At 37.2% G+C, this 23,953-nt stretch overlaps 1 protein-coding gene across 2 annotated transcripts in view; it reads right to left on the reverse strand.

Moving 5' to 3' along the window:
• The window catches only part of DMD (dystrophin), a 2,362,317-nt gene that overhangs the window by 1,377,453 nt on the left and 960,911 nt on the right, over window positions 1–23,953 (reverse strand). For both annotated transcript variants that reach the window (XM_079764882.1, XM_079764883.1), the window contains exon 41: window positions 23,719–23,901. In XM_079764882.1, coding sequence (XP_079621008.1) covers window positions 23,719–23,901 — 183 coding nt within the window. The remainder of the gene's footprint in view (window positions 1–23,718; window positions 23,902–23,953) is intronic.

Here is a 23,953-nt window from a genome sequence, read left to right on the forward strand (position 1 = left end):
ACCAACAAACTGCATTAGCTTATTATTTATCTTTTGATTAAAAAGAATAAAACATGAAATACATAAAATAATCAGTAAAATACTGCAGAAAAGTATCCCTTATAGTCATTTGATTTATTTTCTACAACTAGAATGAATTTTTGGAGCAGGGCAGAATGTTAGTGAAAGAGATTTGCAGGTGGAGATGAATTTGACAGTATTTAAGTGTATCCTGCTTCTAAGAGGTACATGCAGTGTCACATATAAAGGGTATGGCTGTACCTGTGCATTGATCTGCCTCATGTTCATTCTTCCCTTTCATATCACCAAGTTTACCTAATTCCTCAGGGCCAAGCTAAATTACCATCTAATTAAACTGATAAAATAAATCTCAATAATGTGTTAGTGGCTTATACTGGTTTAAAGTGCTATCATTCACAGGATAACATCTGCATTTTAATAAGGGTTTTCCATGAATTAACATAAATTAGTAAAATGGCAGAATTCTATTCACTAAGCATGGCTGTTGAAGAAGTGAAAGAAAAGGGATTTGGATCCCACCAAGTTGAGCACAAACACATAAGCACAACTTATATGGCCTACCTTGTAAGAAATCAATTATCAAGTAACATGATCTATATATATAAAAGGTTAATATGTAAAGTGTCCCCATGGGAGTTTGGCCAGGAGACTGGGAGTTCTATCACTAGCTATGACATATGCTGACCACCAGGGGGTGGTGTGGAATGAAGGAAGGCCCTGGCTGGCAGCCAGCAGCCAGGGAAGGGAGGCCCCAGCCAGCAGCTGGAAGACCCTGATCGGCCCTGATCACTAGCCAGGCCTAGGGACTCTACCCATGCACAAATTTTTGTATCGGCCCTCTAGTAATTTAATAAATGAGGTTATACACTCTAGGTATCTTACAATGTAAAATAAATGCAGCAAAGGCTCATGAATAATACCTGGCATATAGTAGGTTATTAAAAATATTTGTTGAAAAAGTAAATGAAGATACTATCAGCTTAAAAATAATTTAAAATAGGTATCTGGCTAAAATTATTGGGGTCTACAGTAGCAATATAATTTCCACTATGGAATTCCCAGAAGTCAGAGAGAAATATTTTCTTCATTTCATAATGTAATTGCCATTGGTATATATTTAAAAAGCATTTCTGATTTAACTATGTCGCATTTCTCCAATTTAATGCACACTAGCTAATGCTATTACACATACATATCTTGGCTCTTCAGTTGCCTCTCAGATATTAATGCAACTCATTGTATATGAACAAAAAATAAGCATTTATTTGGGGTATATTCATACTGGAAATTTTGGGAGATATTAATTTTAGCCCCTTCATGGAGGCCCACAAATTCCTATTAGCAAATTGAAATGTCTGAGAAGACTTGCAGTCAAGAAATCTTTTGAATTCTTGTTAACTTTTTCCAAAGACTTCACATAAAACTTTTAAAGTATATATCCAGTGTGTGTGTGTGTCTGTGTGTGTGTGTGTGTGTGTGTGTGTGTATATATATATATATATATATATATATATATATATATAAAGATATTCCAATATATAATTTTGGGAATACATAGAAATTTTAAAAATATTTACATGTGTAAATGGACACATACAATATACATCCTATCTAATAATAGACAAATATGCAAATTGACCATACCTCCGACACACCCACAAGCCACGCCCACCATACAATCAGAGCGAGCATGCAAATTAACCCAAACCAAGATGGCTACAGCCACAGAGAGCAAGGTTTCCTAGGTAACAGAGGAAGCCAAGCTTTCTGCCTGCCCTTGCCAGGCCTAAGCCTCCACTCAAGCTACAAAGTTTCAATTATAGAAGGTAAACAAATTCAAACAAATGGCTGCAAAATGGACCTTGAGAGAGCAGGCCAGGGTTGCCGCCGGCAACAGGGGAAGCAAAGCTTTCCGCACACCCTGGCTGGGCTCACCCGCTTAAGGCAACAAAGTTTCAATTATAACCCCAACACAAATGGCTACCGGCCTCTGACGGAGCCCCAGGCTTGGCTCTGCTCCAGGCTACAAAGTTTTAATTGTAGAAGGAAAATAAATTCCAGATACCAGGGCCTCCGCTTGTGTTGCCAGGGGGCGTGGCCCACCTGCAAACCACCACAGGCCCCTCGCTCAGGCCACCCCACACCCCAAGGGAACCCCCACCTGATCCGGGATGCCCTTCAGGGCAAACCAGCTGGCCCCCACCCCTGTACCAGGCCTCTACCCTATCTAATAAAAGAGTAATCTGGAGATTGATCATCACCGCAACACACAATATAGCTGACCCCATGTGGTCAAAGATCCTGCCCCCATGTGGACATAAGATGGTCACCACAAGATGGCCAGCAGGAGGGTGCAGTTGGGAGGCACCGGCCTGCAAAGGTGGGCAGTTGAGAAGGACCAGGCCTGCAAGGGAGGGCAGTTGGAGGTGATCAATCCTGCAGGAGAGGGCAGTTTGGGGTAACCAGGCCAGCAGAGGAGGGAAGTTGGGGGCAAACAGGCTGGCAGCAGAGTGGTTAGGGGGTGATCAGGCTGGCAGGCAGAAACGGTTAGGGGCAATCAGGAAGGCAGGCAGGCAAGCAGTTGGGAGCCAGCAGTCCTGGATTGTGAGAGGGATGTCCGACTGCCCGTTTAGGCCCGATCCCACATCCTCGAGGGGTCCCAGATTGGAGAGGGTACAGGCTGGGCTGAGGGACAACCCCCCTCCGTGCAGGAATTCCGTGCACCGGGCCTCTAGTATATACATATTTTTAATTTAATGTGAAAATAAAATTAACACATGAAAAATATCTCAGAAAAATACTCAAGCCAAAGAAGATATTTAATTTGATGAACAAGAATAGATCCAGAGACAAATGGCAGGGGCCGGGGTGGGGGGTGTTTAGAGAACAACCAAAGGACTTGTATGCATTCATATTAGCATAACCAATGGACACAGATACTGGGGCAGTGGGGGCTTGCCTGGGGTGGGAATGGCTGGCGGGGGGTCAATTGGGGAAAAAGGAGACATATGTAAAACTTTAGAAACTAAAAAAAGAAGATATTTAGCTAAGGCTCGAACAATCAGTAACATGGCAGATTTTTTTGTTCTTGTTTTTTTGCAATTTTGAAATGACCTCTTTAGTACTTCCAATGCACTGTAAATCATCATGCTGTTTTGTTTTAAGCTAAGAAGTTTTCCTATTTCTTTGGCTTGGCACATGAGGCTATATTTATTTAAGTGCTCTTAATTTGAAGAGGCACCCTAATTCCAAATAACATGATATTGATAATTATCCCTAATTCTATTATCCTTTTAAATATTCACAAGTATTTTATATGCCTGTAATATAAAGAAGCTACAAAACAGAAATTTTGGAACTATTAATAGATGGATCTTCAACTATTAAAATTAACATCTTGATGAACTTAGTAGTCATTTTCAAAGGTAAAGTGTATATTTTACAAAGTTAAACCTATTTGTGCAAATATTTATAACAATAATACACATAAGTTTATATGTGTATATGGTTATATATATATATATATATATATATATATATATATATGCACAATCACATAGCATAGATATGTAGATAGATAGATAGATGAATAAAAATCAGCTGGTAGCAGTGTTTTAAGAATTAGGAAGTTAGTATGCTATGTGCCATTATGTGTTAAACACTTACATTTAGTAGATATGAGATTAATGATTTTAACATAATTTTATTTGGGAATAAACTATTAAAATAATTAAACTATCTATGCTAAGTTAAAATCAAATCAAATAAATAGTAATAACCACAAATAATCTGATGACAGGAGACTGGCAGGGAAAAAACAAGAAAGAAAATCCCAAGAAAAGGAAACCATATTGGCAAATTTGAGGAAGAGGAAGCTTTTGTGAGAGTACATTAAAGAGGATGTTTTGCACTAGGGAGGCCAATGTATGAAAGGGTCTCTAGATTTCTCAAAATAATTTTCCACATAAAAAAATACCCAAGTGTGTTTATGAGGCAAGAAAATAAGGTGTGGGTGATATAATTCATGTTTCATGCCTGTTTGTGATGACCTAGATATTAATCAGTACTAAATTTGAACTTCATACAGACCACAAAAAAGAGTTATAACTTTATTGATTATGTATATGTTAAGTAATTCATTTACTTACGTTTTGTCACCCAAATATTCTATTAGTTAAGAATTTACTAACTAGTATGGAAAAGCATTTGCATATATCACACAGAAACTTTCCCATGATTGTTATCCAAATAAACAGCTAATAATGCCTCTAAGTTATTAATTTAAATATCTTAAATTTGTATAGATATGAAGTTTTGGCCTTCACTTTATCCATGCACCTTCTATCCATGGATTAGCCAACACTAAATGAAGCTGTCCTCTCTTTTCCATCTGTTCAAGCCACCATTTTTTTTAACTGCTCATGATTGTAGCATATGGTCTTAAAATTGATAAAAATATTATTGAATTGGCACTTTTATTTAGTTCTCTATGAAATAGTTATCTATTAATTATTGAGTATTACACTCAGAAGAATAAATAACTAAAAGGGTAAATTTGTGAAATCTATAATAATAAAAGCATAATATGCTAATTAACCAGGCAGCTGAAAGACCGGATGTCCTTCTGGACGACCTTCTGGATGAGGCCAGGGCTGCGAGGGCCAAGCCCCTTGCACGAATTTTGTTCATCAGGCCTCTAATTTTAAAATAAAATGAAGTGTCTGTGAATAAATGCATTTGTATTATTAAAAAATATTCAAATGAAATTTCAAATACATTTTAAGGTTTCAAAAGCCATTGGTTCCTAAAGAAGAGCAGAAGAAATATCAGATAACTTAGCAGATTTGAAGACACTGTAACCCTTTTTTCTTTCATGAAAATCAAAGTTAGGAAAGCTATACACTTGGATTAATTTTATGCATCTGTTCTAAGAATATGTTCCATACAATGGGAGTCTTAAGTAATCACTGAAGAATCAAAACGATTCACAGATGGTGCGAGTGATTTAATTATTTTAACCAGTTGTTTCATACACGCTCAGAAGGATATTTCCAAGCATACTGCAGAAGCTGTCTAAGCTCCATTCCAGCTGGTGTTCCATATTTTGGAAAGCAAATTTAGAGTGGAGAAAATTACACTTTTTATTGTTGTGTTGCAAATGGAGGTCAAATTGCTGTGTATAAATTCTTGTACATTTTTCCTCCTCATTGTGTGAGTTGTATTTATCAAATATCACGTCTTTTTGTGATTGCTATGGATTCACCAATGTTATTTTACGTTTTGTGTTGTCTGGCTCATAAGAGACACTAGATAAATGTTTATTGAATGAAAGAAATGCCAATTCAATGTATCCAAAATAAAAACTTGAGTTTCTATATAGATTCCCAGAAAGTGTATGGAATGCTGATTTCACTGAACCCTTCTCACTATTAGGATATTTTCATTAAAAAAAAAAGAATAAAAAAGGGAAGATACTATTTAATAAAACAATGCTCCCCACACAGCCAAAGAGAAATTATCAACAAATCTCCTTAATTTAATAATTAAAATTGTATCTTAATGTTGGAATCCTTAGCTTTAATTTTTATGGGAACCCAGGAAAGTTGCAGGACAAATTTTAGTCTGTTAGGTTGTTATGAGGACTAGAAACACTCTTTGTAAAGATCTAGTCATGCATACCTCACTGGCCTCACAAAAACTGTTAACTCAAAACAAAATAAATTATATTCATAATTATTTTTATTGGACTAAAATAAAGTTGGCTTAATATCCTTATCCACAATGATGTCTCTGATTATTGTGTTGAAAATAGGTAAAGGAAAGCCAGGGTAGGTTTTCACTGGAAACGTTGACAGGGGAGTGTTACTACTGTAGCTCAGAGAAGGAGAAGAGCCAGGTTATATAAATTTATCATGAGCTTATACCTGGTATTAAAGTCACTAAATTGAATTAAAATAGCAAGGCAGGGAGTTTAGATAGAAAATTTAAAATGCCCAAGGGCTGAGCACTGAGCCATTCCAATATTAGAAGAGAGAAGGAGGTACCAGCAATAGTGGTTGAGAAGGAACACCAAAAAGCCAGGGGTTAAATGAGGTAAGGAACTCCAAGCAACCTCCCTCTCAACTTTGTCATTGATGTCCGATATTTTAGTCCTATTCTGTTTTTAATATACCAATTAGACAATTTTATATATAGCAAATATTTCTTTAGTCTTTTCCATTTATTTTTTTTTATTTTATTTGCTCATCATTTTCCCTTACATTTTAATTGATCTCTCCCTCTTACCCCCACCCTCCCCTACCTTCCCTCTGAGGTTTGATGGTCTGATCGATGTTTCTCTGTCTCTGGATCTGCTTTTGTTCATCAGTTTATGTTGTTCATTATATTCCATAAATGAGTGAGATCATGTGATATTTATCTTTCTCTGACTGGCTGCGGTAAAAAAAGAAGGAGTTCTTACCATTTTCCTTACATTTTAAATCTTGCATCTGGGGTCATCCTCCTACTGCTTAAGAACTACACCTGAGGTGCATACATGCCATGTTATTTACTAATATAATAAAAAAACATATGACATAATAATTGATAGCTGAATAAACAAAAATGGTGGCTCATTCTAAAACAAAACAAAACAAAACAAACAACATCCTGAGTACTTTTTGGTCAGAATTTCCTATTAGTAAACTCTCTCAGGTTTTGTCTGTTCCAAGAGATCTTTATTTGTATGGCATTCTTGAAAGAAGATGTGGTGTGTGTGTGTGTGTGTGTGTGTGTGTGTGTGTGTGTGTGTGTTTATACAATGGAATATTATGCAGCAATAAAAAAGAATAAAATCTTGCCATGTGCAACAACATGAATAGATCTAGGGATATTATGCTAAGTAAAATAAGTCAGGCAAAGAAAGACAAATTCCATATGGTTTCACTTACATGTGGAATCTAAAAAACCAAACAAACAAAAATAGACTCATGAAAAAAAGAGACCAAAGGGATGGTTACCTGAAGGGAAGGAGTGGGGGAGATGAGTGAAAAAGGAAAGAGGAATATAGGCAATAATACTGTGATAACTTTGCATGGTGAAAGATGACTACTAGAATTAATGGGGCGATCACATTGTAAGGTATAAAAGTGTCAACTCACTATATTGTACACCTGATACCATATGCTCTCACTTATATGTGGAATCTAATAAACAAAATAAACTGATGAACAAATAGAGACAGAGACATGGATACATGCAACAGACTGACAGCTGTTAGATGGAAGTGTAGAGGGGGGACTGGATGAAAGAAGGTGAAGGGAAAGAACATATAGTGGTATGCATATCCCATAGACACAGACAACAGGGAGATGATGGCTAGAGGGAAGGTGGGACAAAGGAGGTAGACAAAGGAGGCAGAAATGGGCACACCTGTAATATTGTCAACAATATAAATAAAGTTATAATAAAAGAGGAAGCTAATATAACTAATACTAGTAGCCCTGCACACCAATCCGTGTGCCAGTAGCTCTCTGTGGGGTCTGGACACTCCACACCTGCTGCCCAGAGGCACATCCGTGGCTGGGTACAGAATGCTTGCCTCGTCGCTAGGGTGATGAAGCAAGCGTTCTCCCACTGAGTCCCCCTCCGGCCTCTTGGTGCCTGCTGCCCAGAGGCCATCCGCGGCCAAGGTGGAATGCTTGACTCATTGCCGCGGTGATGAAGCAAGCATTCTACCAGACTGCTCATGCTGCCTGCTCTCAGCCACCGTCCCCCGGGACTGGGTGATTCCGGCGAGGTTGAGAGGACTGGGCACTGCCATCTTGTGGCTATGGGTGCCACCATATTTGTGACGGAGTGATGGTTAATTTGCATATTACCCTTTTATTAGATAGAATAAGCTTGTGGGCCAACTAGACTTAAATTTTAAAAAAGAATTTTTATAAGTATACCATTCTAGGTTAATGTTTTTTCTTTCAGCATTTTTGAAAACATTATTCTACCCCCTCTGGCTTTTATCCACTGACATTCTAGGTAATTGGTCTCTGTAACTGCCTATAAGATTTTCTTTGTATTTGGCATTCTATATATTTCACCTTTTCATACCCTTTCTTACCCTTTCTATTATATTTTCTATATTTTAGTCTCTTTTTATGCATTTTAGGTAATTTATTGTATGCATCTTCCAATTTTCTAATTCTCACTTCTGTCATATCTAATCTGATACTTCACTTGTCCATTGAATTTTTAATTTCAGTTATTACATCAAAATAAAAAGCTTTTGTACAGCAAAAGAAACCATCAACAAAACAAGAAAGCTCACTGCATGGGAAAATATATTTGCCAATGTTATCACCCATAAGGATTTAATCTCCAACATTTACAGTGAACTCATACAACTTAACAAAGGGAAGATAAGCAACCCAATCAAAAAATGGGCAATGCACCTAAATAGATACTTTTCGAAAGAAGAAAGAAGGAAGGCCAAGAGACATGAAAACATGCTCAAAGTCACTAATCATCCAAGAGATGCAAAGCAAAACCACAATGGGGTACAATCTCACACCTGTCAGAATGGCTATCATCAACAAATCAACTAACGACAAGTGCTGGAGAGGAGGTGGGAAAAAAGGAACCCTCGTGCACTGCTGGTGGGAAGGCATACTGGTGCAGCCACTGTGGAGAACAGTATGGAGTTTCCTCAAAAAACTGAAAATGGAACTCCCATTTGACCCAGTGATCCCACTTCTAGGAATATATCCCAAGAAACTAGAAACACCAATCAGAAAGGATATATGCAGCCCTATGTTCATAGCAGCACAATTCACCATAGCTAAGACTTGGAAACAGCCTAGGTGCCCATCAGCAGATGAGTGGATCAGAAAACGGTGGTACATCTACACAATAGAATACAATGCTGTGGTAAAAAAAGGAGGAGTTCTTACCATTTGCAACAGCATGGATGGAACTGGAGAGCATTATGCTAAGTGAAATAATCCAGTCAGAGAAAGATATATATCATATGATCTCACTCATTTATGGAATATAATGAACAACATAAACTGATGAACAAAAACAGATCCAAAGGCAGAGAAACATCGATCAGACCGTCAAACCTCAGAGGGAAGGTAGGGGAGGGTTGGGATAAGGGGGAGAGATCAACCAAAGGACTTGTATGCATATATATATAAGCCTAACCAATGGACACAGACAACAGGGGGTGAGGGCATGAGTGGGAGGGTGGGGGAGTAATGGGGGGATAAGGACACATATGTAATACCTTAATCAGTAAAGAAATTAAAAAAGAAATACTTAAAAATGTCAACAGTCCTAAAGATATTCAATTCTTGTTTTATGTATTTTAATCTAGTTTTTACATAACTACCATAATACAAAGTGTTATCTTTTTATCAGAATTAAATGTCAAATTTTATTTAAACAAATTCTCAATTTTTAGAAGTTCCATGTGATTCCTTTCAAAACAAACTTATAGTTAATAATTTTTAGTGTCTCCTGTTCCTAATTCATACTTTTGATGCAAACTTTTACTACATTAAAAATATCCTATCTAATAAAGAGCTAATGTGCTAATTAGACCGAACAGCAGAGAGAGCACCCGGATGACCTTCCAGGCCAAGGTCTGGATGACCTTCTGGACGAAGCCGGGGCTCTAAGGGGCTGTGAGGGCCGGCTGAGGCAGCCGGGGCTGCGAGGGCCGAGCCCCTTGCACGAATTTCGTGCATTGGGCCTCTAGTTAAATATATTTATTTTACATTCTGTATCAGATTAAGTCATTATTTTCTGTCTTTGAGAGTTGGATTCTGCCGCTAGTTGCCTCTCGTGAATTGCCATTTCAACGCTAAACTCATGTTCTTAGAACTTTATTTGTGGTATATATTTAAAGTCTATATTTAAGAGATGTTAAACTAGAATGTATTTGTATTTATTTCTTTTAGATACATGCAACACTACCAATTCTGAAAATCTTCAATCTTTGGATTTTGGTTTGAATAGGACACCTAACAGTGTGAAATCTGGACACCAATACTAGTGCATATTGTCCAGTGACCATAGTAAAAATATTTGAGAACTTCTTTAGGCACTTTTGATGCTCCATTATCTCCCTTAATTTTATAGTACAGGAGTAATTAACTTTATTCTGAGGTTCAATATTTAGTCAACATTTCCCAGGTAATGAGAGACTCAAGAACTAAATCTTGGTTTTCTTACTCAGAGTGTAAAAGTTATTATAAAATATAAAAGGTTTTCTAACATGAGTGAGATGTACTTTATAAATAGTGGTCCAGTCTTAATTGCCAATGGTAATACAATAGAATTTTGGAGATTTTTGTTAATTTATTATCAGAACTTTCAATTAAATCATTCTTGTTGACATATGTATATGCCCTGTTTTTTCAAATGTATATGTTCTGTACATTGTTTAGATTTATTTTAATTCATCTTGGTTGAAATACCAATGTATTTATTAAATTTGTGGGCTCATGTCTCCCTTAAGCTTTAGGAAAGTTAGCCATTATCCCTTAAATATTGTCTCCAATATTCTCCCAGTCCTCTGCCTTTTAAATTATATTAGATATAAAGTTTCTTATTGTTCTCTCAGTTTGTATTTTATATTTTCCATATTTTTATGTGGTGTATTCTGATCATTTCAACATAATGACCTTCTAATTTTCTTACTGATTTAATTAGATGTTTAATACATATACTTAGTTTTTTTAATAGTTTTTTAATATATTTTATTGATTTTTTACAGAGAGGAAGGGAGAGGGACAGAGAGTTAGAAACATCGATGAGAGAGAAACATCGATCAGCTGCCTCTTGCACACCCCCCACTTGGGATGTGCCCGCAACCAAGGTACATGCCCTTGACCGGAATCGAACCCGGGACCCCTGAGTCCACAGGCCGACGCTCTATCCACTGAGCCAAACCGGTTTCGGCACATATACTTAGTTTTTATTTCAGTGACTAGCCTTTGGTTTCTACAAGTTTTGTTTTCATCATAAATACCTGTGCATTTTTCATAGTTCTTTATAAATTAATGTTTATTTTATACATTTATCTTTATAATTATTTTCAATATATTTAATTTAGAGTATCCAATAGTTTTCTATAATTTTAAGTTTATGAGGTACTAATTCTCTTGATCATTATGAGATGACTCTAAGTCACAATGTATTATTTGTTCATGTGGGTTATAATATTTTGTTGTGAACTAATCTTCAGTGTTTGTGTGTCTCTGGGATGCTCCCAAAAGATTGATTTATTTTATTATTTTGAGGAAGCACTCCAAGTATTTCACGAATCTGGGACCAATTTTATGTTAATTTCTCAATTCAAGAGTGTCCAGCCTTGTAGTTGATGAAAAAATGCAGACCTCCCCCATTCAATTTCAATTTTCAAAAAAGATTATTTTTCTCCAAGAAGAAAATGGCACCTTCCCTGGGCAGGTGGATCTAAGTGGAGTGGAGGAAGCATAGCAGCACATGGTGGTCAAAGTGAAGATGCTGAGGCCATCCCTGGTCTGTAAAACCAATGGTGTGAGGGGAAGGAACCTATGTAACCACTCTCAAATCAAGGGAGTTAATTTGAGTAAGTTTTGGAGGTGATAAGCCCAAGATCAAGGTTCAGCAGAGTTGGTTTCTTCTAAGGAGCCTGAAGAAGGCTCTATTCCCAGCCTCTCTCCTTGACTTGGCCAGACTGGAAATAAACTGGAGAACATTCACCTGGAATTACCAACTGAGGTCCAGCTGAGAAGGAGACTTATATCAAGGAAGGACAGAAAACACCTGGACACTGTTTCTATTGTTTCATATATCTGATTTTCCTCTTCCCTTTTCCAACTAATTTTTTTTTCTTTTTTTCACTACTCAGTTTTTTTCTCTTCTTTTATTACTCTCTTTACATTTGCTCCTGCTTTCTCAACTTTTTTTTTCCTTTTCATACTTTAGGTCTATATGCTTTCTCCTCTATTTTTCTCTACAATTTTTTTTCTTTTCTTATTCCTTTATTTTAAATTGTTTTCCTTCCCTTAGTCACCTAACCCTGTATCCTTATTTTCTTTATTTCAGCTCAGCATCAACATATTCCTTCCCCTCTTTGTTGTTGTTGTTGTTGTTGTTGTTGTTTGTGCTTTGTTTATTTTGTTTTGTTTTCTCATATTTTTTTCTTTCTTTTTTTCTATAATTCTTGCTCTCTTTTCTCTTTCCTAATTCTCTCTTCTCTGGTGGTTGCGTTTGTTGGTGCTGTAGGGATCTTGTGTATGTTTTTGGTGTTTTTATCTTTTGTTTCAGGTTTTGTTGAGTTGTATTTTGTTCTGTTCTGTCAGCACCTCCACAACAGTTCACACAATGTGCTCGGGGGTGAGCCCTGCAGTCAGGCAGGCACAGAGAAGATAAAGACCCCCCAAAAAAGATAATTTCAGGCCAATATCCCTGATGAACATAGATGCTAAAATCCTCAAAAAATATAAGCAAATCAAATGCAGAAATACATTAAAAAGATCATATACCAATACGAAGTGGGGATTATTCCGGGGATGCAAGGCTGGTACAATATTTGCAAATCAATAAATATGATACAACACATAAACAGATTGCAAGGCAAAAATCACATAATACATAAAAAACATTCAACAAAATCCAACACCTTTTTTGGTAAAAACTCTCAACAAAATGGGACTAGAGGGATCATACATCATAATAAAGGCCAGATATGACAAATCCATAGCCAACATCATGCCCAATGGGCAAAAACTAAACTCATTTCCCTTAAGAACAGGAACAAGACAGGGATGTCCACTCTTATTCAACATAGGACTGGAAGTCCTAGCCACAGTAATCATACGAGAAGAAGAGATAAAAGGCATCCAAATGGGAAAGAAGGAAGTAAAACTCTCATTATTAACAGATGGCATGATATTGTACATAGAAAACTCTAAAGACTCCATCAAAAAAAAACTACTAGATTTAGTAAATGAATTCAGAGAAATAGCAGAAAACAAAACCAACACTCAGAAATTGATGGCATTTTATACACCAATAATGTACTCACAGAAATATAAATGAAAAAATCAATCCTATTTACCATTTCAACAACAAAAAATAAGATACTTGGGAATAAATTTAATAAAGGAGGTAAGAGACCTGTACTCCAAAAACTACAGGATGTTGAAAAAAGAGGTAGAGGAAGATATAAACAAGTTGAAGAATATACTGTGTTCATGGATTGGTAGAATCAACATCATTAAAATGTCCATACTACCCAAAATAATGTACAGCTTCAGTGTAATCCATATTAAAATACCAACAGTATATTTTACAGATCTAGAACAAACACTTCAAAATTTATATGAAAAAACAAAACAAAAAAATCAACAACCCTGAATAGTTGCAGCAATCTTGAGGAGGAAGAATAAAGTTGAAGAGATCACAATACCAGACACCAAGTTATACTACAAAATTACTGTACTCAAAACAGCCTGGTACTGGTAAAATAACAGGCATATATAGATCAATGGAACAGAAGAGAGAACCCAGAAATCGACCCAAGCTATTATGCTCAATTGATATTTGGCACAGGAGGCAAGAGCAAACTATGGAGTCAAGACAGTCTCTTCAATAAATGGTGTTGGGTAAGTTGGACAGGTACATGCAAACAAATGAAACTAGACCACCAACTTACACCATACACAAGAATAAACTCAAAATGGATAAATGACTTAAACATTAGACGGGAAACCATAAAAGTCTTAATAGAAGCCATAGGGAGCAAAATCTCAGACACCTCTTGTAGCAATACGTTTACCAATAAATCTTATAGGACAAAGGAAACTAAGGAGAAAATAAACAGGACTACATAAATATAAAATCTTCTAGCCTGGCTGTGCTGGCTCAGTGGTTGAGCATTGGTCTATGACCTAGGAGGTCATGGTTTGATTCCCAGTTAGGGCACATGCCCGGATTGTGGATTGGTCCACAGTGTGGGGCATGCAAGAGGCAGCAGTTCAATGATTCTCTCTTATCATTAATGTTTCTTTCTTTCTCTCTGAAATCAATAAAAATATATTTTAAAAAAATCAAAAAATCAAAACCTTCTGCACTGTAAAATGAAACCATCAACAAAATGAAAAGAGAGTCTACTGCATGGGAGAACATATTTGCCGATGATACATCCAATAAGGGGTTAATTTCCAAAATATATAGGGAACGCATACAACTTAACAAAAGGATGACAAACAATCCAATTAAATAATGGGCAAAGGACCTAAATAGACATATAGAAGCCCAAGCGACCTATGAAAAAATGCTCAAAGTCACTAATCATCAGAGAGATGTAAATAAAAACATCAGATATCAGCTCACACCTGTCAGAATGGCTATCATCAACAAATCAATAAAGGACAAGTGCTGGCGAGGATGTGGAAAAAAAGGAATCCAAGTTCACTGCTGGTGGGAATGCAGACTGGCGCAACCGCTATGGAAAACAGTATGGAGTTTCCTCAAAAAGTTAAAAATGGAACTTCCATTTGACCCAGTGATCCCACTTCTAGGAATATATCCTAGGAAACCCGAAAACCAAACAGAAAGGATATATGCACCCCTATGTTCATAGCAGCACAATTTACAATAGCTAAGATTTGGAAACAACCCAAGTGCCCATCAGTAGATGAGTGGATTAAAAGGCTGTTGTACATTTACAACAATGAAGTTCTATGCAGCTGCAAAGAAGAAAGAACTCTTACCATTTGCAACAGCATGGATGGACCTGGCAAGTATTATGCTACGGTAAGTGAAATAAGCCAGTCAGAAAGACATAAGTATCACTTGGCCTCACTCATATGTGGAATCTAGTGAACAAAATAAACTGATGAACAAAATAGATCCAGAGACATAGAATCATTTAACAGACTGTGGAATCTCAGAGGGAAGAGGAGGTGGGGGGGGCAGGTGGGCAGTGATTAACCAGGGAACTTTTATGCATATATGCATAACCCTGGACACAGACATTAGTGTGGTGAAGGTCTGGGGGGGGTGGATGTGGTGTGGAGGGGGGTCAATGTGAGAAAAAAACAAACAAAGGGGACATCTGTAATACTTGCAGCAATAAAGAAAAAAATTAAAATCTTATTTTTCTCCAGCTACCATCTCTGTCAGATGAATTGAGTTTGTGAGTAGGATTTAAGTATTCTCCCTTCACATGCTGAGGGAAGCCTTTGAAGGTTCTGTTTTAGGCATTATTTTATTTATTTTTTAAATTTATTTATCCCTTCTTTATTGCATTTATTGGGGTGACATTAGTTTACAAAAACATACAGGTTTCAAGTGTACAACTCAACAAAACATTATCTGCACACTGCATCTTGCACCCATCACCCCAAACAAAGTCTTTTCCTGTCCTAATTTTCTTCCCTTTTGCCCGCCTCCACCTATGCCCCACATAGCTTTCCTTCTGGCTAACACCACATGTACATCTGTGTAGTGACATGTTACGTAAGGACACATGTTTTCTACTGAAAGGTCTTTAATGCAGATCCAATATCATAGGAGATGATGTGCTCATTTATGGCAACTGGGGGAAGAGACATTCCATCATATATTTTGAGCTCAGCTATGTGTATAAAACTTTATAAAATTTGTATTTTATGCAGAATTCCCATACATTGAAATGAGGAATGAGGGAATCAGTCAGTCTGTCATCTTCCTGGAAATTGATTCTAACTGAACATATTCTATTTACTAAACAAATATTAAACTGATTCTATTACACAACTAAAGATTAGAAAAAAATGCTATAGAAATGGCGATAAATATTATTATCTCAAACAATATAGAACAACATAAAATCCTTACTTGTCTAATTTCTTTCTTAGTTATTGTGATATGTTAATTACAAAATTGAAGCTGAGAAAAGAAAAATTCTATAAGCAGATATCTCTTTGATTCATTTTTTTAGCAACCATTATTAGTCTTTTATATTCACAATTCTGTTTACTAAAGAACATTATTCTGTTTCTAAAGAAGAAAATTATGTATGTTCCCAAATTCTCCAAGGATCTTGCATTGGCAGCTGACAATCTCTATTGTTATTCCAAGGTAAAGAAAAAAATCTGTGTGGCAATTATAAAAAAAAATGTTTTCCCCTTATTTAACTCTCAAAACTAATTGCTTACCATTATGTAATAGGAAAAAATGCACACCAAAAAATGAGTGACAGGCTATCAAAACTAGGTCCATACATTATTTTGGCAGCTCTGTGATTAATTTTCTTGTACTCTCTGCTTCATGTTTTAAAAAATCCAAACTAACAAAAGCATAATGGTACAGAGATGTTTTTCGCATTTTTTTTTCCTGAAGAACACTTGTTCTTCACAGCCACTCAAACAGGAATCCTATCATGAAACTGAAATTAAATTTCCCCCTTTGTACTGCAGCCATCCAGATGTGAAAGTCTGCAGAATCTATTCCCCTTGTAGAAATTCATAATCACATTTGCATATCAAAAGCCCTGAAATTTTCTAGAGTAAGGAGACTTTTCTTAACCCAGCTTTTCTCAAACTTATTTGGACATTAAATATTTTTTTGAATAATCCCCACAGCCTTTAGAGAAGCATTGAGATCAAGTTTTGTGTCTGCAGTACCTTACATGTGACTTTGGATATATCTCAACAACTTCATTTACTTTTTATATTATAAAATAGCAACGAAAATACTACTTACTTGTGGGGGTTATTAGTGGGATAAACCTATACACATGTGAAAGCTCTTTGTAGATGTAAAGTTCTATTCAAACTCAAATAATATTTAAGAGTTAATGGAAAAAGGTTTACAATATAAAAGTGTTTCCATTTTACAAAACTATTCACTTAAAGACTAATTTATATAATACATTTCTTCTGACATTTGTAGTGAATCTATGGGCCTGGCCAGGTAGCTCAGTTGGTTAGAGTGCAGTCCCTATATGCCAAGGTTGCAAGTTCGATTCCCAGTCAGGGCACATACCAGTATATGCATAAATAAGTGGAACAACAAATGGATGTTTGTGTCCCTTTCCCTCTCTCTCAAATAAATAAAAATAAATTGTGCACTAATTTTACACTACTTACCCTATATTTCTGAATAGGAAAGAATTCATTTTAAAGTCAGCTATCAAATGTTAAGCAATCAATAAATGCATAAATAAGTGGAACAACAAATGGATGTTTCTGTCTCTTTCTCTCCCCTCTCCTTGTCCTTCTTCCTTCCTCTCTCTAAAAATTGAAATATAAAGTAAATCAACTAAGAAAGTTAGTATTCTTTAACCTTTTCAAGAACTTTTATATTTAGGAAATATATGCTGTTAAAATACTTTATTCTAATTTACTCTGATGTAGTGAAAGCTATCCTTTGCAATTCATTACTGTAACCTTCCTCATATTCACCCTTCAGCACCTCAATGTTAGGCTTCTAGAACTTTTTGTCTTTTCTCAGTATACACACTTCCAAAAGTAGCTGCAATAAAACCTGCTGTTGTGGACAATTGTCTTAAATTCCCAATTGGCATGTATAATTATCCTACCTTATAAAAGAGAAACATGCAAATTGACCGCACCTTCACAATGCCCACAGCCAATCAGAGCGAACAAGATGGCGGTTAATTTGCATATGCGGGCACTGAGTGGCCTGGGTCCAGGAAACCTCCTCCGGATCCAGGCCGCTCCTAGCCTATAGGCCCGTGCTTAGGTCCTGAGCGGCAGGGGTCCCAGAATGCCCCCTGGCCACTCGAAGCCTATAGGTGTAGGCACCAAGCCCCGCCCCCAGCGGCTTGCAAAAGCTCCTCCACGAAGCGGTGGTTTGGGGCCACACCCCCAGCCAGGCGCCCAGGACTGGAGACTGGCTGCTGGCCTCTGGGGTGTGCCGAGACCCTGGCGGCCACTGCTGTGTGCTGCCCAGGGTTCCTGCAAGCCTTGAGCCTGGGGCCCATGGTGGGGCTGGCTGCTGGCCTTGGGGCGTTTGGAGATGGGGATGTTCCTGCCCCGCCCCAGAGGCTTTCCAAGCTCCAGCACCAAGTGGCTGTTTGTGTCCACGCCCCCAGCCTAGCACCCTCCACAGGGGGATGGCTGCTGGCCTCTGGGGTGTACGGAGACCCCAGCAGCCACCACTGGGTGGCAGGGACACGCTTCTAGCCCAGTGGACACAACCCAGGGGCTGCATGAGCTGCAGAGGATACACTTTAAAAAAAAAATTATTGATTTTTTTTTTTTTTTTGAGAAGAGGGGAGAGGGATAGACAGTCGGAGATATCAATGAGAGAGAAACATCCATTAGCTGCCTCCTGCACACTCCCCACTGGGGATGTGCCTCCAACCAAAGTACATGCCCTTAACAGGAATCAAACCTGGGACGCTTCAGTCTGCAGGCCCACGGTCTATCCACTGAGCCAAACCAGTTTGAGAGTAAATACCTTTTCTGACAACTCATTGGCTAAGCTCCCTGTAGGCCACCACTTGCAGTGTTCTTGGTAATTTGGGTTATAAGAATCCAAGAAGGTGATCTAGGGTTTTTCCACCACACTCTTGAAGGAAAAAATGAAGGTCCCTTGAGGGGTCCCAGATTGGAGAGACTGCAGGCTGGGCTGAGGGACAACACTCCCCGCTGCCCCCCTCCCCGCCGTGCATGAATTTTGTGCACCGGGCCTCTAGTAAGGAGTATAAAATTACTTCCAAAGGAGAAAAAATCCCTATTAAGTATTAGCTGTCTATATTATATATCAACGTTCTACTAAAGGTTCACTGTTCCTAAATGGCAAAGTGGCTAAGTTAAGTTATAACACCTATGCAAAAACATAGGCAAAAAATTTTTCATTAAGAAACAATATGTGCAACGGTCCTAAGATGGAAATGATTTGGTGTGTTTAAGTACAGGAGAACCTTTTATACTTCTATGACAGGAGACTGGCACAAAGGAAGATAAATTTGGAGTAATAGGAGTGATAATCAGGGCTCACATTATGTAGAAGCTCAAAGGATTTTGGTGAAAGGTAATGATCAGCAGGGAGTTGTCAGAATTTCACTTATGCTCTAGGAGCTCTCTGGCTTCATCAGGGAGAATATAGTATAATTGGGAAAAGACTGAAAGCAAGACTTAGAGGATGCTGAAGTAACAAGGATGAGAGATAATCATCCTGTAGTCGAGTTTCACAATGAGCAGTGTTAATTGGAACAAATGTATTTTGTGGCCCAGTGGTTGAGTGTCGACCTATGAACCAGGAGGCCATAGTTCGATTCCCCGTCAGGGCACATGCCCGGGTTGCCAGCTAGATCCCCAGTGTGGGGTGTGCAGGAGGCAGCTGATCAATGATTCTCTCTTATCATTAATGTTTCTATCTCTCAGGATTTGAAGTGAATTACATGGATAATATAAGAGAAAAATGGAATCATGGATGAAGTCTAGGTTTTTTACTAAGTGAAAGGGCAATTTACACTCAAAGAGCTCCATAGGAGCCAATTTATGTGGGGAGAAATCAATTATTCATGACTTGGCTACCTTAACTTTGAGATACATGTTAGACATCCAAAATAAGAAATTGAATAAGAATTGTTGGATATAAAATATTGAATATCAGCATTATTTACTTGGAATTTGAAACTATAAGATATCCAGGGCAAATGAAATTATAGGTAGTAAAGGGACATTTTCTTCTTTTACTAAGATTTTTATATTTTTTGGTCTTTTAAATATTTATTGGGGTGATATCCTATCTAATAAAAGAGTAATATGCAAATTGACCATCACTCCAACACACAAGATAGCTGCCCCATGTGGTCAAAGATGGCTGCCCCATGTGGACACAAGATGGCAACCACAAGATGGCCAGCAGGGTGTAGGCAGTTGGGAGGGACCAGGCCTGCAAGGGAGAGCAGTTGGGGGCAATCAAGCCTTCAGGGGAGGGCAGTTAGGGGTGATCATGCCAGCAGAGGAGAGAAGTTGGGGGCAACCGGGCCTGCAGGGAAGGGCAATTAGGGGTGACCAGGCCTGCATGGGAGGGCAGTTAGGGGTGACCAGGCCTGCAGGGGAGGGCAGTTAGGGGTGACCAGGCCTGCAGGGGAGGGCAGTTAGGGACAATCAGGCTGGCAGGGGAGCAGTTAGGCATCAATCAGGCTGGCAGGGGAGTAGTTAGGGGGTGATCAGGCTGGCAGGCAGAAGCGGTTAGGGGCAATCAGGAAGGCAGGCAGGTGAGCAGTTGGGAGCCAGCAGTCCTGGATTTTGAGAGGGATGTCCAACTGCCTCTTTAGGCCGGATCCCAGTAGGACATCCCTCGAGGGGTCCCAGATTGGAGAGGATGCAGGCTGGGCTGAGGGTCACACACCCCCGTGCATGAATTTCATGCACCGGGCCTCTAGTTGGTTAATAAAATCACATAGCTTTAAGGTATATAATTCTATAATATACCATATATATATATATATATATATATATATATATATATATATATATATATATACTGAGTGGCCAATTATGCGTTTAGAGATCATAATAATCTGGCCACTCAGTGTATATTGTATTGTGTGTTCACCACCCAAAGTCAAGTTTTTTATCACCATTTATCCCCCTTTTCCCCTATTCTAACTCCCCCCACCCCTTTCCCTCTGGTAATCACCATACTGTTGTTTGTGTCCATGAATTGTTCTTATTGTTATTTTTGCTTATATAGCTCTGACATGGACATAGTCCCTGAAGTGCACTAATATTTATACTACTTAGCCTATATTTATGGATCTTTACTTCTGAAATAGAAAAAAGTAATTCCTCATTTTAAACTCAGCTATCAAATATTAAGCATTTTTACAGTCCTGCCTACAATCTTCAATTGCCACTGCTAACATATGAAAGACTAACTGAAATTCAGTAAGTCCAATAAAGACTAAAGTTTACAGCTAGAGAGAACAGAAAGGGACATTTAAGAGAAAGATGAGAAAAACAGAAAAGAGAAGCCTGGCTGGTGTGGCTCAGTGGTTGAGCATTGACCTATGGACCAGGAGGTCAAGGTTGGGTTCCTGGTCGGGGCACATGCCCTGGTTGTGGGCTTGATCCTCACTGTGGGGCATGCAAGAGGCAGATTAACAATGATTCTCTGCCATCATTGATGTTTCTATCTCTCACTCCCTCTCCCTTCCTCTCTGAAATCATTAAAATATATTTAAAAAAAAAACATAGAAGAGGAATGAAGAGCGGGGTAAGGAATTTCGAAATTCTGACCACCTGTGCTATATCAGGGCCACTGTAGGATTATTCCAAATATAACTTTTGGTTAAGCTATTTGCTTGTGGATATTACAAATGGCCTCATCATAGAATAATTGGGAAAGATGCTTTTAACCAGTGGACATGTCAAATCAGTTTCTTAATATATGTTACTCTTGGTGAAATATAATGGAATATAAAGATACGTCTTGGATATATCAACCATCTATCATATTTTAGGACTAAAATATAAAGTCCAATATAATTGTAACATAAAATTTGTTATACTTCATACATATTGTTATTGCTTGTATTATCATGGAAAATCAAGATTTAACTAAAAATATTTTCCCAAATTCAGCAACTTCTGAATTTTGAATCTTTCAGATATAAAATCAAGAAGAAATGGTTTATTGGAAAATATATCTTTTTATTTTACTATAAGTTATTTTTAAGTTTTTATAGTGGCTTAGATATCCTTACTTTATTTCACCAAACATTTTGTTATTATGTTTTACAAATATTGTTGGGAGCTTATTATGTGTAATTAATTACATAATGATATTTTAAGTGTGTTTTATGGAGATTTTTTATACTGTGTCTATTTAATTATAGTGTTAACGACATACCTTTACCAGGTTGTTAAAAATTTAATCCTGCATATAGAGTGTGTTTTAATATTTGAGGATAATTAGAATGGAGAAATTAGTAGTCAGATAATTAAAAGCAAAGGACTTCTCCTTGAATAATCTATTAAATCAAGGCAAAATTATTTTACTTGAATTTCCTTTATAGTTGTCTAATATTTCAATTCTTTTTGCATTCAAAAACACAGGCTTTCTGCTGTAAGCTTGACTTATTTATGACATATTATGGTCATAACATCTAATATAAAGAATAATGATCGAAAAGTGCAATCAGCTGGAATTGGAGGTCAAATGTAATATAGTTTAGCCTGACTGATGTGGCTAAGTGCTTGAGTATTGGCCTATGAACCAGGAGGTCAGGGTTCGATTCCCAGTCAGAGCACACGTCTGGGTTGTGGGCTCGATCCCCAGGGGGGGCATGCAGAAGGCAGCCAGTCAGTGATTCTCTCTCATCATTGATGTTTCTGTCTCTCTCTCCCTTCCTCTTTGAAATCAATTGTATGTATGTGTGTGTGTGTGTGTGTATATATATATATATATATATATATATATATATATATATATAAATGTAATGTAGTTTAAATATATTATATTATGTCCAATGTCTCAAAATATTCAGCTGCTATTAAATCTTAGGGTACTGGATTTCACAGAAAACAGTGTATTCATGGATTTTTCGAACATGTAAAAGAAGTCACAATAATATGAAGTATATATTCCCTTGATAACTAAGAAGTATTAACAAAATTATATGCTTTAAGAGTTATATTAATTGTTCTGACATATTTTCAAATATACGCCATATTAAATGGAATCAATAATATCACATAAGAAGCCCCTCCTCCCAAAAGTCTTACCTATGGATTAAAACAAATGGAATTGCCATTATATAGGTAAAAAATGGTTGACTATCTGTTGATTTCATATGATTCAATCTACTACAATTATAAAGCCTCATTTTCCAGGCTCTGAAATCCTGGTTTTGGGAGGAGTACTCTTTTAGCCTAATTATAGAGTGGTAACCATTCCTCTTCACTTTACAACTTCTCAGAATAGAATGAAAACATGTATGTGTTAAAAAATTCCTATGGTTTATATACCTACTACAAATAAAGAGCTAAGAAGACCCAGTTTCTGTTTATCAATCACCTTTTAAAAGACAGAATCACAAATTTTCCAGTCACTTGTTTGAAAGAGGAGCAGTTATTTCTTTTTCTTTGGTTTGAGATATTTTAGTAGTCACAATATTTAACATTTTTTCAATCTGCTATCAATATTCAACCGTCTTAACTAGGCATCCATTTCTTCTAATAAACTATTTAACCCATTAAATAGATAAGCCAAGTATGAGGACTAAGCTATTATGTTTTAAGTCAATGATATAAGGGCTTATGCAAGGTGATATAAAATGATTCACAAAATATTTATTATTTTTCATGTATACATTAAGAAAGCAAAAGTAGCATGAGATGATCTCAGGAAAACAATTTTTGATTAGACACTGAAATAAAGTAAATGTATGATAAATTGACAAATTATACTGCCTATGTTATGAAAAATTATGCAGCAAAAAGATGTATTTTTCAATTTTGGTAAGGGGCTGCTTCCTATGATCTGTTAATTTATTATATTTTTAATCTGAAAAATTAACCACTAGTGTTACAGAAGCCCAAAGTGAGGGGAAACTACTTACTTTCAGAATGCATATTAGAAGTTTGAAATTGCACCCAGATTTTGTTGTGTTTTTTTATTGTTTTCCAGTTTTGTTAGTAGGCCACTGTTATTAGAGTAGCAGCTGCAAACACATACGTGGGTTTGCCAGTAACAACTCACAATTTGTGCAAAGTTGAGTCTTCGAAACTGAGCAAATTTGCTCTCAATTTCCCTCCAGCGATTGCTGAGCTGGATCTGAGTTGGCTCCACTGCCACTGCGGCCCCATCCTTAGACAAGCCCTCAGCTTGCCTACGCACTGCATTCAGCTCCTCTTTCTTCTTCTGCAATTCACGATCAATTTCCTATTGAGCAAAACCAATACAGGGCCCAGGGCAGTTAGCTAACCACATCAAC

This window comes from Cnephaeus nilssonii (assembly GCF_951640355.1).
Source record: "Cnephaeus nilssonii genome assembly, chromosome: X".
Lineage (NCBI taxonomy): Eukaryota > Metazoa > Chordata > Mammalia > Chiroptera > Vespertilionidae > Cnephaeus > Cnephaeus nilssonii.